This window comes from Seriola aureovittata, chromosome 23 (genome assembly GCF_021018895.1).
Source record: "Seriola aureovittata isolate HTS-2021-v1 ecotype China chromosome 23, ASM2101889v1, whole genome shotgun sequence".
Lineage (NCBI taxonomy): Eukaryota > Metazoa > Chordata > Actinopteri > Carangiformes > Carangidae > Seriola > Seriola aureovittata.
The window spans coordinates 13,704,581-13,720,141 of NC_079386.1; the positions used below are offsets into that span (position 1 = coordinate 13,704,581).

The 15,561-nt window shown below is 41.7% G+C and overlaps 1 protein-coding gene across 1 annotated transcript in view; it reads right to left on the bottom strand.

Moving 5' to 3' along the window:
* Positions 1 to 1,423: 1,423 nt before the first annotated feature.
* Positions 1,424 to 15,561, bottom strand: part of gal3st3 (galactose-3-O-sulfotransferase 3) — a 33,939-nt gene continuing 19,801 nt past the window's right edge. The window contains exons 2-3 of the mRNA XM_056369542.1: positions 8,611 to 8,713; positions 1,424 to 7,607 (exon numbers count right to left, since the gene is read on the bottom strand). Of these exons, the coding sequence (XP_056225517.1) occupies positions 6,293 to 7,607; positions 8,611 to 8,693 (1,398 nt within the window). The 5' untranslated portion in view covers positions 8,694 to 8,713 and the 3' untranslated portion in view covers positions 1,424 to 6,292. The remainder of the gene's footprint in view (positions 7,608 to 8,610; positions 8,714 to 15,561) is intronic.

The following is a 15,561-nucleotide window of genomic DNA, read 5'->3' on the forward strand; positions in this document are numbered from 1 at the left end:
ACATGAGGTTAAAAGCAAATGAGCAGATTCTAAATCAAACAAATAATAGTGTAGTAATAAAAGTGTGCATTTACCAAATTACCATTTACTTACCTTAAATACAGACACCTTTATATCATGTAGCACCAAGTCAGACATATCAAAACAGCTTAATACAAGATTTGCTTGTAAAATAAAAGGTATTTGCACGTTAGCAGCTCACAAACATATTCACTTCCAAATGGTTTGGAAATGTTTTGCTGACACATTTTTGTGTTCCGCATCAATTTTGAAAATCTGCATGCAGCTCGTTCAAGATCAGTGTGGTGACTAATTACTGTATGCAGCATGTCGTCTTATCTTTATTTTCTATCTGTAGGCTATTTCTCCAGCAGTGAATATTAGCAGAAGGGAAGGATTAGCATTACCTCCTGCTTCACAGATTTCAGAGCAGTGACATTAACGCCAAGAAAACAATCAGTAGTATGTCTGTAAACAAGAGTCCACGGCCATGCTGGTGGCTCTGTGACGCTGTACTTAGGAGAGATAGATACTAATATCAGTATGTCTACATGCTCACAATGATAAGCCAAATATGCGTCCACTCACATGCATTAAAAGTCAATAACTAATGAAATGAGCTATTGAATATTATTAATAAACAGAGGCATTAAATACGGACTAAAGTGGATTTCAACCATCACCAATGTCAGCTGCTAAGGCAAAAATAGACCTGGTGAATAAAGATATCAGAGTGGAGAGAAGAACATTATGCACAGTGGACATTGGGGGTAATATTGAGATCTCACCGTTTATCTTATTTATTTTTAAATGTCTCTATAGTGTTGTTCAGTAATTGCCACTCTGCCGTGCTGTGCTGTTAAGTGTCTCCGTGCGGCACCTGACTCGCAGGAGGAAGCACAATGAAAAAGGTTGTTATGTCACTATTACATTACTGTAATTATGATGATGATGCTTATGATTAACCACGATTATAATGGAAGATAAGAGCAAGAGGAGGAAGGCAGCAGAGGTGTGAGAAGAAACACGGAGAGGTGCTGAGGTGCTGTCGGTCCGGAGGGCCACCTCACGGCACAGCGTCGTGATTGCTTCAATCACAGTCATATCAAACCCACTGCTTTGCATTTTGTTTTTGCCCCTGCGAGAAGCAATTTGTTCATTCATTTAGGCAGACGTGCTGGATGGAGGCAATTTCAAACAACTGATTGCAGGCTGAAATGTCTGGTTTGGGTCTTCAGGGAAATAGAAACCATTTAGAATCAGAATCTTAATTGAGCAACTGTCACTGCGTGTTATATATCACTGGTGATGAAGAGTGTGTGTGCATTTCTCTAATATTCAGAATAATTCAAGTCAGTGCATATTTGAATAAATCTGCACTGTAAAGAGGAACAGCGGTAACAAACACACATTCAGTCCCGGATGAATTGAAATCATTCAAACTTTATTTGTCACGTTCACCACCCATCGTTACAAAGCTTTGCGGCCCCTAGCTCTGATTGTCGCTAGCCATTTGTTCTGAGCCCCGTCACACACCCAAACTCTTCCACTGAATCACAGAGAGTCTCGTTCTTCTCAGTTCACAGATAAACTCATAAACAGAGGAAATACACGAGCAGATCAAAGAAAACGCAGTCAAAGTATTATCAAGTATGCCATTTTCCCCCAGTCACAAAGAACTGTTTCTTTTTTACCCCCCCCCCCAAAAAAATTGCTCTGACACCACAAGTAAGAAGCCCAGTTTCATTTTCTAATAAAACGAAAATATAAAACAACAGCTTTACAGCGTCACTCTAAAAAGTGAAGAAGGGGCAACTAATGTGAACAGGATGAGATTTTAGAGTACTGTTTTTACAGCCTCTCTGGCATTTTCAAAGAGGAATAGCAGACTCTTAGACATGACAGCATGACCATTACCGAAACTCTCTCACAAGAAGCAGAACAGCCAGGCGAACAACTCGTACAATCAAAAGAGCACTTTAAAAAGAATCACAGCCAGGGAGAAATGGATCATAAATGAAAAGTTGAGGGGAAATAAAGACATATTGTTCAGCTGCCTCCCAGTAGGACACAGACATAGGAGGAAAAGCATTTGCAAACACTGTACCTATTTTGATCTACCACAGGGATGCGTTTGAGCATCAGTTTATTACTGTATACTCACTATACCGTATCAGTACTTACAGTACCTTATAATATCTCAGCTGTGTTCAATAAACATCAGGTTAAAGGTTATTAATCATATCAGGTTCTGTGCCCGTGCTTATGGAGACCCAACGTGTTCAAAATAAAATAAATTAGACTTCATAAAATAATCATGAAAAAAAATAAAGAGAAAACACATGATTGTGAAACAAAGCAAAAAATCTTTAAAAGGTGCTATGTGTAAATTTTTGCTATTGCTACATAACTTACGTTAGCATTAACGATTGTTTATTTACCAGTCTAAAAGAAACTTTTCAAGTTCAACACCAAACATCATTCCTTTACTCACCAATAATAACTTGTTTTATTTCTATCACTTCTTTTCTTCTACTGCAGCTAACATGCTAACCAGCTAGCCCCGCCCTGGTCGGACTGTCTTGTTGTTTCCGATACAGAGTCACTGTAGCCTCCAATCTGCCCTGAAGAAGTAGCGCAACTCAGAGGGTGTATTATAAACTCTTGTCTTGTAAAACGCAACAATGGCTGAAGCTCTTGGCAAAACTGGTAAATAAACAGCTACTAATGCTAATGCTGGCAATGTAGCAATAGCAACAGCAACAAATAGGTCCTTTAAAACTGAACAGAGATGATTTCTGGTCATTTTTATTTCATTCCGACAGTTTTTATTCCAAAATGTCCCTTTAACAAAGTGTGACTCCGACCCAGGCAACAGCCAATCACATAACTGTGGTGACATTACAAAATGAAAGTCACTGAGGAAAAATGGTGTTGTGATATAAAAACTGTTGGAATGAAACAATCATGACCTGCAATAAACCCTGTTATTGTGAAAAGAAGTAATATGAAAAAAGAATTGCACTATAAAAAGCTGACTTCAAAAAATACATTGGAATAGTCATAACTTTATGACTATATATGTTGTTTGTATATTCTCATGGCCATTCACTTCACAATATCTTATTTATTCAATATTGAACACTTTGGGTCGCCATAGATGATTACGAATGACAAACAACACAAATACAGTGTTTTCTTGTTATTTTACAGCAGATTAATGTGGTTGAATTCAGCGCTGAAATGATTTTCACATGTTGCACCTGAATTCAAATGAATTTAAATACAGCTGAGCATCAGCATTAGCAGTAAATTCATTTAAAGGATAGGTTTAACAATATTCTTTATTTTTCTTTTTGTCCCATTAAATCCCATTAAAAGACCAACGTCAACAATGAACTGATCATATTAATGCAACAAGTATTGTCTGTGTAGTCAAAGCCTGGTGTAGTTTATTCCTCTGTGCCACAGAGCTTCATTGTTTCCCCAAAAACAATTAAAAAGACACAAATGAGCCACACTGTTGCACTGAGTGACATGCTCTTTCATTACAATGAACATGGGCATTGTAGTTTATTTTGGGTCTATCCCACATACACCATCCTGCTGGCATAAATACTCACTAGAACAATGAATGTGTATTCATCCACAGCGGGAAATAGGCACTACTTACTTATGTTTGAGTAACATTTGCTAAAAAATATAGTACCCAGCTGTTTTATGAAATTACAGAGTTTTTATTAGAACATGAAACGACATATTTGATACCTGTTTTTAAAAATATTCTCAGTAGGAACCAGTGCGCTTGTGGCAGTGCAGCTGACAGAGTGGGGAGGTTGGCAGACAGACTTCCGCATTGTTGGTTTTAGTCTTTTCATGGGATTTTTTTGGCAGAAAAGAAAAACACACAAAAATGGCAGCCTTAGCCTTTAAAGTGGGCCGAGCCAAAGTGTGTAGTTTTTACAGTGTATGTGCCTTGGAAGGAATATTACATATATCTGAACACAAATGTCTGTAAATAAATAAAAACTACTGTGCATCTCATGCTTTCAAAGCTGAGGTTCCTCCGGTAAGTTCAGATAAGCACACTTTGAATTCAGATATTCACAGCCACTTCATAAAACACTGTATCCTCTGCTCAGGTCTGTTTTCCACACGTTCCACTTTTTATTCCAGAAGGAGCAGCAGCGGTTTGTGTGTTTTTCATTATTGTAAGCTACAGAGCGTCAGGCTCCAACCACAAAAGCATCGTGTGGTTGAGCACTTAAGCACTGCAGAATTAAAGATTAATTTTAAAGCGACTAAACGTGTTTCTATGTGCAGTTTTCAGAAGTGGTCTTTGTAGTTTTGCATTATGTAAAACTTCCACCGCTGTTGCCTGAAGTGGTGTGCTGAACATAGGATGGTCCACTTACTAGATGGCAAAGCACAATTTTTATCCAGTGATTCATGAAAAAAAAACAGTTAAAAATACAGTAATGGGACTCTTTAAGTCCCGATAATAAATAATACATAGTTTTAATAAATCTCACACGCATGATTTCCTTTTGTTGCCAGGCCAACTTGGCTGGCCATGAAAAAAAACCAAAAAACACGAATCAGAGAGAGCCGCTTCTTGGCTCACTCACACTCTCGCACACTCACACAAACATACCCAGACATCCTTCCTCCGCCTCCCCAGTCACTTTGCAGTACCCTGCTGATCACTGGAGGAATAACAAAACATAAATGACACGTTAAATATGAGCAGAATGCATTAAAGATGGATCACAGCTGAGATAAGCGATGACATTTTAAGATCGCAGCCAACCCAGCTGGACCACGAGGCCTTAAGAGGCCTTAAGCATTTTACATGATCACGCTCGCTTTGTCCTCCTGCGCTTCTGGGTTCAAAATGAGCTGGTCCATCATGTCCTTAATGAAAACGTACGGCCGTGTAACCCAAGCACATGGGCCATAGGAGGGCTGTGAGACGAGATGATTAAATATTCAAACGCCGCGACCCACAGGCTTCAAGTCTTTGTCCTGTCAAGTTGTTTTACGTTTCTTTACGTATGCCGGCATGATGGGGTTGCTGGTAGGTTATTAAATCCACGGCTTTCATATAGAGTGCAGGCCTGGAGATCTTAGTGCAATAACACCCAAGATTAAAAGTAAAAACCCCACATCCAGAAACCTTGCCTTCAACGTAAGGTTTCTGCAATGCAAGATGCGATCTCGGCTGGTGGTCCGAGGAACAATGCAATCAGGGGCGAACCGGGGGGGGGGGGGGGTGAAGTAGGCAAGATATAATGGCTCCTCTCTGGACTGAGGGCCTGACCAGAGGGTAGCAGCGGGGATGAGAGGATGGAGGATGGAGAGAATGAAGCAGGGAAGCCAGAGATGTCAGCTGAAGGCTGAAGAGACACAGGCTTTATGTATGAGTTCTTTCTCTTTGTGAGTCTTGGTCATAATGGATGGCCAAATTAAGTATCCAGCAGTTTCTAGACTTACCCTCTGGTCTCTCTCTTTCTCTGTGTGTCTTTTAACCTCCCCCCCTTCCCTCCATTGCTTTAGGGTATACAGTTCGTAAGAGAAGAAGAAGAAGAAGAGAAGAGTTGTGTATTGTGCTGTTGTAATAATGGTTGGAGGTGATCTCAATGTCTGTCTGGCCTCTTAGGAGGCTCTTTGGAGACCTGACAGCTGATCCCTTTACGTCATTACGTCTCTCTCAAGGACTTAAAGTGGCATATGTTAGTAAGAGAGAGCAAACGAGAGTTCGAGAAACAGAGAATGAAAGCAAGTAACATGATACAATACCAGTGTGATACACACAAAGCCCACTCTGTGCCTCACAATAGGCCTGATATCGCCACTTCCCTATTGAGTCCTGGTTGCACATAACAGATTTGCTTCAAAGAACTACTTTCACCTAAAACCCTCTCCCATCCGCCTCGGTCAGACGTGAAGAGGTGCACAACTGAGCCGAGTCCCAGTGTAGATTTCTCCCACCCTTGTGTCTGCCAACCCCGATACTGTTTCGCAGACCAGAGAGGGGAGAGATTCAAGTTCAAGTCCAGATATGTCTTACCTCCTTTCCCTCCTTTTTCCTCATTTATTTTTATCCCAGACTCTGGAGGGCACAAGACAGACATTGATTCAAGAACAACCCAGACTTTTTCCAAGGACACCCTTGTTTCCAAAACCCCCCCAACCAGCCAGTCATTGTCTTGTGGATCAGGATGGGCAGAACAATGCAGTCTGTTTGGGCACTCACATTACATTCAAGTCTCTGTTTTCTGTCCAGGCCTATCTATGAGGCCTGGGTCTGTGAGGATTTAGACCTTATCTTTGTGGTCCAACCTTGAGTTCCTGCAGCAGGCTTTGAAGTGGAGGTGGACCCTGTTCCTGACGCAGGGCCGGGGGCTGCAGGAGGTTGTTGACTGCGGTGCCGGGGCAGGACTGTACGTATGGGCTGCTGGAGGGGATGTGACTGCTGCGGGGACCGGAGCTGGTAGCTTCGTCGGTAGCGCAGTGATTGGGAACGTAGGAGAACCCGTGTGTACTGGACCTCTGGCATGATGAGCTTGAGGCAGAGCTCCTGGGCCTGGCTCGAAAACCCACGGCTGAGATTTACTGGTAGATCGTAGCCCACAATATCGACTTTTCCACTAGGCTGCCAGGGGCGGAGATCCTTGTTTTTGATCTGTGCTGCTGAGCGGAGAAGCGGCATCCGCCCACCGAAGCAGCTCCTCATGAGCCTCTCCTGGGCTCGGCGAAGGAGTCGCACCTCCCTTGCCACACAGGCCGGACCCAGGGCCGACAGCTGGCGCCACAGTGAGGCGTTGAAGTGGTCGTAGAGACGTGCATCCAAGGAATTCCAGGCACGGATCTTTGCAGGAAGGCCCGGTGTCAGGCTCCGCTTTGAGCTCGGGGTCCGCATGTTGAGCTTAAAGTACAGAATGTCATCCAGATCCCAGGAGAGGAGATGGCGAAGCAGAACCAGAGACTCATCAAAGTACTCAGCAATCATCACCAGGGAGAAAACTCGCTCCACCTCTGCAACAAAGGCCCGCGCATACACCACATCTGTTGCTGGGCGGTCCTTGTCTCCACCCAAGTCAAAAGTCAGGGTGTTGCGTGCATACATGGAGTCCTTTTCATCTGGCCGGTAGTAGCGCCAGGGCTCCTCTAGGAAAGCCTCCAGGGAGCCGTTGGGGACCCTCTTGAAACTCTGACAATACTGGTTGTAGTAACTGAACAAGGATTCAAACATGGAGCCCGGCTCTCTCAATATTGTGACATATATTGTGTCGTTCGGCATCAGGCGCTGCAGCTCCGCCTTGTTGAAGCGCATGTGGCTGGTGATGACGTTTGGCGGCAGCGTGTGCGGATGGACAAAGTGAGAGGTGAAGGAGCGTGGATAGCAGAACTGGTGGCTGCAGGCCTGCACAGGCAACGCCACCGTCAGGTTGTTGTGCTCTGCAAAGCGGAAGAGCAGGTTCTGCATGGTGGTGCTGGCCGTTTTGTGGGTCTTGAGGAAGGCCACATTGGTGTGTTTAGGTTTCAAGCCTGCGGCAGGGTGGGATCGGAGGGCGGGACAACCGAGGTGGAAAGCCTCCATGGTCCTGGAGAAAGTAGAAGAAAATGTAATCACTTATTTGAAGCTCCATTAGCTCCAGTAAAAGGAGCAGCCACTCCAACTAAAATCACGACATTAGAGACGTAAGTGCACAGACACTGGACAGATAATGGAAGAGACTGAGGTGTGCAACAGGAAAGTAAAAATGAGGGAACATTTGGGGAATTGAAATGAGAGGAGATGGAGAGACAATGAAGTAGGATAAACCCACTTGAGGCCGGAGTATCAGAAACTGAGAGTGCAAGAAATATAAGGTGTGTCTGAACAGTTTGTAAGTGTTTCAATGTGTCAATATCAGTCAATTATTGACTGTCTTTTGAATCATGGTGTCATGATATACTGTGTAATCATTCGATATCATAGATATCTAAATTAATTATTCCCAGTTTATTGTAATTAAAAACAAACCAGTTGTTGTGTTACATGTGTAAAGAGGTAAAGTATCACAATCATTGTAGCCAAACTGTAATGAATATTCATGACACAACTTTACCACAGAAAAAGGGCTAAATATAAAATCAAAGAAAAGTCCAATCATATGTAGTACTGCTTGCATACATAATGAATACTCTGCAGTATTACAGCATGTAGTGTTCACTGCAGACCAAACTAGAGTCGGATTTTGAAAAGGTGTGGAAGAGCAAAAACGTTCAACAGAGTAAGACAGCAAAGACAGGAATTGGGAAGAAGTTTCGTGAGCAAAACGTTATGGGTGTGGGAAGAGAACACAGGGCTGTCAAAGATCTGCCTCTCTTTTCTTTTATAATTGGTCCCTTGACCAACTTGACAGGTCATTGGCACGAAAAGTCTCCAGATCTGAGTATTACAACGAGCCAGTCCCTCTATTAATTTGACTTTAATAGAGAAAAGGAGCTGCCATTGTCAGATTTTTCATTGTAATTAGCACCATATGGGCTCACCGAGATAGAGAACATAAAATGTAAGTAAGTGTGTGTTTGCATATGTGTGGGTGTGTTTCAATCACTCACCAGCTGAAGTGGCCCCCATGGTGCAGCAGAAGACTGACAGTACTGATGGCAACGAAGACCAGGAATATCTTCTTCTGCGACATCTCTCTCAGCTTCACTGGGACTGTGGGAGGCAGAGGAGAAGAAGAAGAAGAAGAGAGTGAGGTGAGGTGAGAACACGAGCAAAGGTAAGAGCAGCTGAGGCACGACAACGAGGGCAGGTGGAGGTGTAATGAGAAAGCAAAAATGAGGATGAGGTGGAGCGCCGGCGAAAATGGACATCGGCAAATCAGGGAACAAGAGGAGAAAACGAGAGGGAGGTTCAGAGGGAGAAAAGATGAAAGGAAGCAGAAATGAGGATCGAAAGGACAGGAAGAAAAGGGAAGAGAGAAAGCGAGCAAGAGCAAGAGACGGACACAGACAGAGATTTATTCAGAAAATAATTGCTGGGATCCATTAGCAGTAGAGGGTAGTGTGGCTTGGCTTTTGTCACTCTTAAATAATACAGTGAATGATACCTTCATTACTTCCACCGCTGTAAGAGTCACATTCACTGTAACACCCTTTTATAATCTCTCATCTCCCGGACAGATGGCCCTGTACGTCAGGTGCCGTCAGTAATGAGGGACATGCATATGTGAAAAACCAAACAGCACTTCACACTGAGAGCGCCTCGTGGCAGAAACTCCCCATGTCACTTGACCCACGACGCTGAAATGCTACGACAGCGATGGAACCTGGGAAGGAGTCCAAGCTTCTCCCGATAGCATCTCGTTTGCATAACAATGGCCGACGTTTCTCTCTCTCTCTCCTTGATTACACCGTCCTGGCACAGTCACCGCGCACATGCCAGCAGACAAGAACAGCGACTCCCATTACTCCTGCAGCTGCATTTTGCACCGTATATACCGTTTGGTGGATTCTTTAATCCTCGTCATGGTGGTCACAGAGGGTTTGCTGCACAGATAACATACTAGTGTTTTGATTTATATCCCTGTAATCCGCTTTCCCATTAAAAAAAAAAAAACTATCAATTATTTTTTAAGGCTGCTACTAATTATTTTCCTTTTTTTCAGATAAATCAACTTAGTCTCCAAAATGTCCAAAAATAATGAAAAATTGCAGTCACAGTTCCCCCAGTGGTTAGGCTGACGTCTTTAAATTGCCCAAAAGCCCAAAAGTAATCAATTCATAATGATATGAAACAGTGAAAAACTGAAAGTACTCACATTTAAGAGGCTGGAAACAGCAAATGTTTGGCATTTTTTGCTCAATAATAATTTAAACGATTAATCAATTATCTAAACATTTGGCCAAAAGCTTTCCGTCAATTCATTAATAATTTCAAAAACAGTTCAGTTCACTTAAATTCTTAACTTACTGTTCAAAAATGGAAATCTGGCCAATGCATAAACAGACAAACAAAGAAAACACAGCGAACAACAAAGAGTCACCCTTCAATGTAAGATGCAGAGCTCATAAATAAGGATGAGATCATTTCATGTGCTAATTAAGAAACTGTGGTGGAGAAAACTGAGGCCCAGGATCAAGTAAAATCAAGATCTGTTTCCCAAATAATAATTAAGCATTCAGTGAAGAAGTGACAGCTGACCTCATGTCGCGCTGGAGAAAATGAAGAGAGAAACGAAACGTGATTGCTGACAGTCTTTTTTTTTTTCTTCTGAACAGCTGGGACTGTGCTGCTTCAGTGGCTGTGCTCACTAAGATTGTGCATGAACACACACATGTGCAGACACACGCAGCGGCACCAAAAGCACTGAGTCTGCTCTGATGCTAAAACAGGCACTAATGCTCTCACACTAATTGATGCCCTGATTGTTGCAGACGCACCGTTTGAATAGTTTTAGGCAGGTTTATCTTTTTTTTGTTGATGACCAGACTGTCTGATCACAGTTGGATCTGATCATTTTACTTTCATGCATCTTTTTTTTTTTTTTTTTGTTAAAGAAAAGTCAGTTGAGTGGTTTTTTTTGTTCTTTTTTTCATGCAGTTGCACATTTTGGAGCTTTCTGGTACAGCCAGAGTCATTAAGTGCCTTGCTTTAGGACACCTCGACAGATGTTGAGAGAAGGGAGGTCATTACTTATTCATAACCGCAATGTACTCGGCCATTTTGGGACTTGTTCAAACCCAAATCTCTGGTCTACAGCTGACCCTTTTTTAGATTTTCTCCCACAAGAGAGTGAGCAGTCTGGTTCTCTAGATCTAAGTCTGGGGGATGCAACGACTCGGCAAGGGCACCAGCAACGATTATCATTATCAATTAATTTGCTGACAAATGTTTTGATTGTTTTGTGTCCAATAGTACAAGAAAAGGTAAAAAGAAATCACATCACAATTTTAAACAATAGCCCGATTTGTCAAACCAATGGCACAAAAGCTACAAATATTACATTTGCAATGACAGAAGAAGCAACCAATTCTCACATTGAAGAAGCTGAAACCAGAGGCAGTTTGGCGTTCTTGTTTGTTAAATCACTTAAAAAGGATAAATCAATTCTTTTTTCTTACAGTTAATATATTTGTTCATTTATAATTGTTACCAGGGAAACTGAAAACACCACTGATAGGACATTGGCACAAGAAATAGGAAAAGCAGAGTGCTCTACAAGGCAACACAACCAATTGTCCATCACATTTCAAACTTGTTTCAGAGTGTGAAATAGCCCAACCTTAAATGACAGAGTAAGGCTCTCTGTGCCGGGCTTTGTGTGCTACTAATGTTTTCTTTTATATGTAACATATTGCTTTGATGGAAGGAACAGACAAGATTCAGCTCTATCTTAGCAGAGGAAGATGTCTGGCAACAACTCACAGCACTTTTAAAGGTTCCTTCTTCCTCTTTAATAAATAAAATGTTCTTTTATTTTATTTTTTAATAGGTTTCCCTTCTCCTTTACATTGTTCCTGTTTTGTCACAGCCTGAGCAGTCAGAGATATTCGTGTTCACGTCTTCCTCCCCGTCAGAAGAAGCCAATTGCTGCCATGTACAGCATGAAAAACAACCTCCACTGACTTGACAATTGCCTGAGCTAGATAATCCGTCACATTGAACATGACACCTTAATGTGGTTCTGCCACAGTTTTTACTTTATTTCTTTTTCACGAGTCAAGCGTTTTCATACCTGTGTCCTCGTCACATCAGCCTGTACTTGCTGTCAATCACCTGACACCCACAGGAACAGATGGAAGACGTACTCTCAAAAGCATTTCACCTTACTGTCAGATCTGTTTGTATTTAGCATGGGATAGGACAGCAGTTTGAATTTTAGAAACAACAAAGACATCCCTCCAGACATGTTCACACCAAGGTGAATATTTGAGGTGACATAATTGGCCTATATGCAAACAAAAAGGGGAAATTTGCGTTGCATAGTCCAATACAAGCAAAGAACCTGTTGGAATCAAGTTTGAAAAAGAAGATGATCTGGTGGAAAATAACTTCACCGTCTGTGTATTGACTGTTTGTATAGACTGCAATAACAATACTATCAATATCTCACAAACGAAGCCACATTAAAAATTGCTTTGTGTTCAGTCTGAATGCACCTTGAGGCTAACCTACGTAGCTTTTGCTAAACTGAGGTCGCAATTAAGGTATAATGGTAAATGCTAAAACATAGTCTGTTTACAGGACCAGGGAGAACATCTACATATGTTAAAAGAAAAAAGTTTTGTAACTCCAGAGAGAGTTGTGTCAAATCTGAGACGGAACTGAGCTCACTCCTCATCTCTCGCTTGAGGCTAGAGGCTTCGGGCTACGTTAGCCGCTACTAGCATAACAGGGCGCCAGGTTTTGAGGAAGGAATGTGTGGAATGAAGAAAAAGAGGATGTCTCTGGTTCTGCTGCATTGATTTTGATGAATTTTTTAAAAAAGAAATGCCCATCGTGAGTCCAACCACGTCAGGCTTATAGGAGTCCAACACTTAAAGTGGAGTACAAGTAGAGAGGGCTCAGCAAGTCAGCAAAGTTGCTAACATTGGCTAACTTTTGCCACTACACTTCACCAGACTGTGAAAGGCTGAGTAAGCAAAAACCTTGAGTGTATTGAATTGAGCAATAGTGTGTTTTATTGCTTATGAATTACACATTTTAATTTATAAGAGGAAGAATTTGTTCTTTTAAAGAGTTTCAAAGTAGAAATGTGAAGCTACGAGCAGAAAATTGGACACTTTATCTCTGCAATGAAGGACCATTATTAACATTTTCAAGGTGATCACTTTCTGTTTCCTACTTCCAAATAAATGGGTTTATAAATCGGGATGAACTGTTGGCTTGTTTACAACCCACCTGATTGTCGTCATTCGTGTTTCTTGCACAATCAGACTTTGTCGCAGTGTTCACAGATCTTATTTTGGTGACTACAATATTGTTATAACCTAAAGATATGATGACCAAAACTATGAAAAAAAGGAACAAATTTTAATAAACCTGTTTTTATTTTTCTTTAAATCTCACAGTTTCATGCCAAGCCTCCACATCCTTATTTTCCATAGGAAACAACTGTATGAAGTGGAAAAGGATGAACTTTTCTTCACTACTCTTTTCCAGACTGTTCAATTACATTTACTTACAATGACCTCTTCAGCTCAAGGTGAGGTCCCATTAACATAAGAAAATGTCAATGTAAAACCTGTTTTGAATGACGCATTAATAAAAGCATGGCACAGAAACACAGACCGATCCAGAGAGTGGTGGGATGTGGCTAAATGCAGCACTGCAGCTGATGATGGGCAGTGACACGACATCTTTAGCACAATGAAACCACGCAGCAGAGATGCAGGGGCTGCTTATTGTGGTAAGAGGAGCTGGTTCGTCGTCCTAAGTGTGTGTGTGTGTGTGTGTGTGTGTGTGTGTGTGTGTGTGTGTGTGTGTGTGAGGGGATGGAGGTAGATCATGTGTCACAGAGAGTTAATAAGAAAGGGATTTAAGTGGCTTTCAGGAGACAGACTCGACCTCTTCCCTTTATCCACCCTCATCTGCTGCCATCTTCTCCCTTCACCTCCTCCTCTCTCTTCGTTCGGCACCAACACTCTGACCTCTTTAATTAAAAAAAAGGTCTGATTAGGTTACCCTAACGATCGCTGCAGATATGAAAGCATAGTGAGAGGACACCAGATCCGTCAGCGAACAATGATTTGGAAAAAGGGGATACACAAAAGAAGATATACCTATCTTATTTGTGTATTGATTTAATGATTAAGTGAAGGGATAATCCACAAGGAGGTGTGTCTTTTAAAAGGATTTCAACACAAGACATGAGGATAAAGAACCTCCTGAAGTGAGGAGGAGGAGGGTGGCGTCCTTGGCGGAGCGCTTTAACTATTCCATTAACGCAGACCTCAGAATGGATTATCCATTTTACATCATGGTCACTTGCCAAAGACTTTAAATAAGAGCATTTGCCTGTTTATTCTGAATGGTTTGAACTACATGGTGGTAAAAGATTAGGATGCAAGAGTGCCCATGATTTCAGAGTGTTGCCATGGTTACCCGTGTTGGTTAGAGATATAGTTTTAAGGCGGTTAAAACCACATGTGCATTTAAGCGTTTTAAGACAAGTCTGAGCTGCTGCAGATATTGATTATAAAGATATTTGAGAATACTAAAGATTTGATAATGACGTATCAGCCCATATTCATTTTGTTTTACATGAAAAACAAGACAAACTATTTATGGATCAAATTATTTTAGTGAATGTAAATACTAAGGATCTAACCCTAAGCTTAACAGTTGTGACAGAGGATGTTTTACTGCTTGACTTTACCCTTGAAAATGACTGTAAGTGCAAATCTTAAATATATAGGCTCACTGGAAATCATATTATATAATAATTATCAATAAAAAATAAAATGTGTAGAACTTAAATTAGTCAAATATACATAAAAATGCATCATTTACTGCGATTCCTACTGAGTGCAGCTTTAATGAACATTTGTTTTGAAGCAAAAGCAAACTAAATCTTGGTTTGTGTCACATGTTGGATCTGTTTTTCCATGACTGTGCCAGTTTTTGTGCCACTCTGTGTGTGGCTGCAAACTGCTTACAAACACACTCCCATGTGTGAAGGAATTTATCCTCTCATTTATCTCATATTCTCCCTGCAGGTGACTCAAACTTTATTTCCTCTCTTTTCCCCGCACTGTTTTCTGCCTAGCTCTTCTATCTTTCTGTCACGTCGCCTCCATTTCTCCCAGAGGTTTTTTCTTTTTTACACCACTGCTGCTACTGCTGCTGTGTGAAAATGTGGTATCTCCAAAATGTCAGCTGTTCATGAATCAATGAAAACAAATGGAAGACATCTTGAAAGAGTTTTGGCTTCTTCTAAGTCTGAAACCAGGGTGAATGTCAGGGTGCCCGGCTCTGCAGAAAGTACAGCAGCAAGAAAACCCAGAATTATAATTCAAAGACACACAATACACACAAACTCACACACAGACAGGAAACTGAGACTAACACAACACTATATGACACGGGATCAAAAATAACAACTTTAGCCTCTGCACACTTACACTGGCACACACAGATGTGCACCACACACACTTTTCCCCCCAGACACACACACACAGCTTACAACGGCCTAATGAGCGTAGCTTCATGCTCTGTCCTCCGAGGCAACAGCAGCTGCTTCTCTCTATGATCTTGTCATCTGTACTGATCTCATATGATGACCTTTGACCTCTCCTCAGGGACTTTTATACCTCAAATGATCTGTAAGGTTTCAGAAAAATAAAACACACACAATTTAAGACTTTAACCCCACAGCCCACCCCCTCTCCATCAACCATCCCCCACCCCACGTGCCTATACAGCAGTCACTGTATACTGCGTCTTTATGCGTCCTACCCAGCCAACATACCAAGCCATGCAACACACGCACGCACAGCTGTTCAGGGCCCAGCCACTGGGGAGATGACCTGTAGTCCAGCCATCAGTAACAAGATGACAAG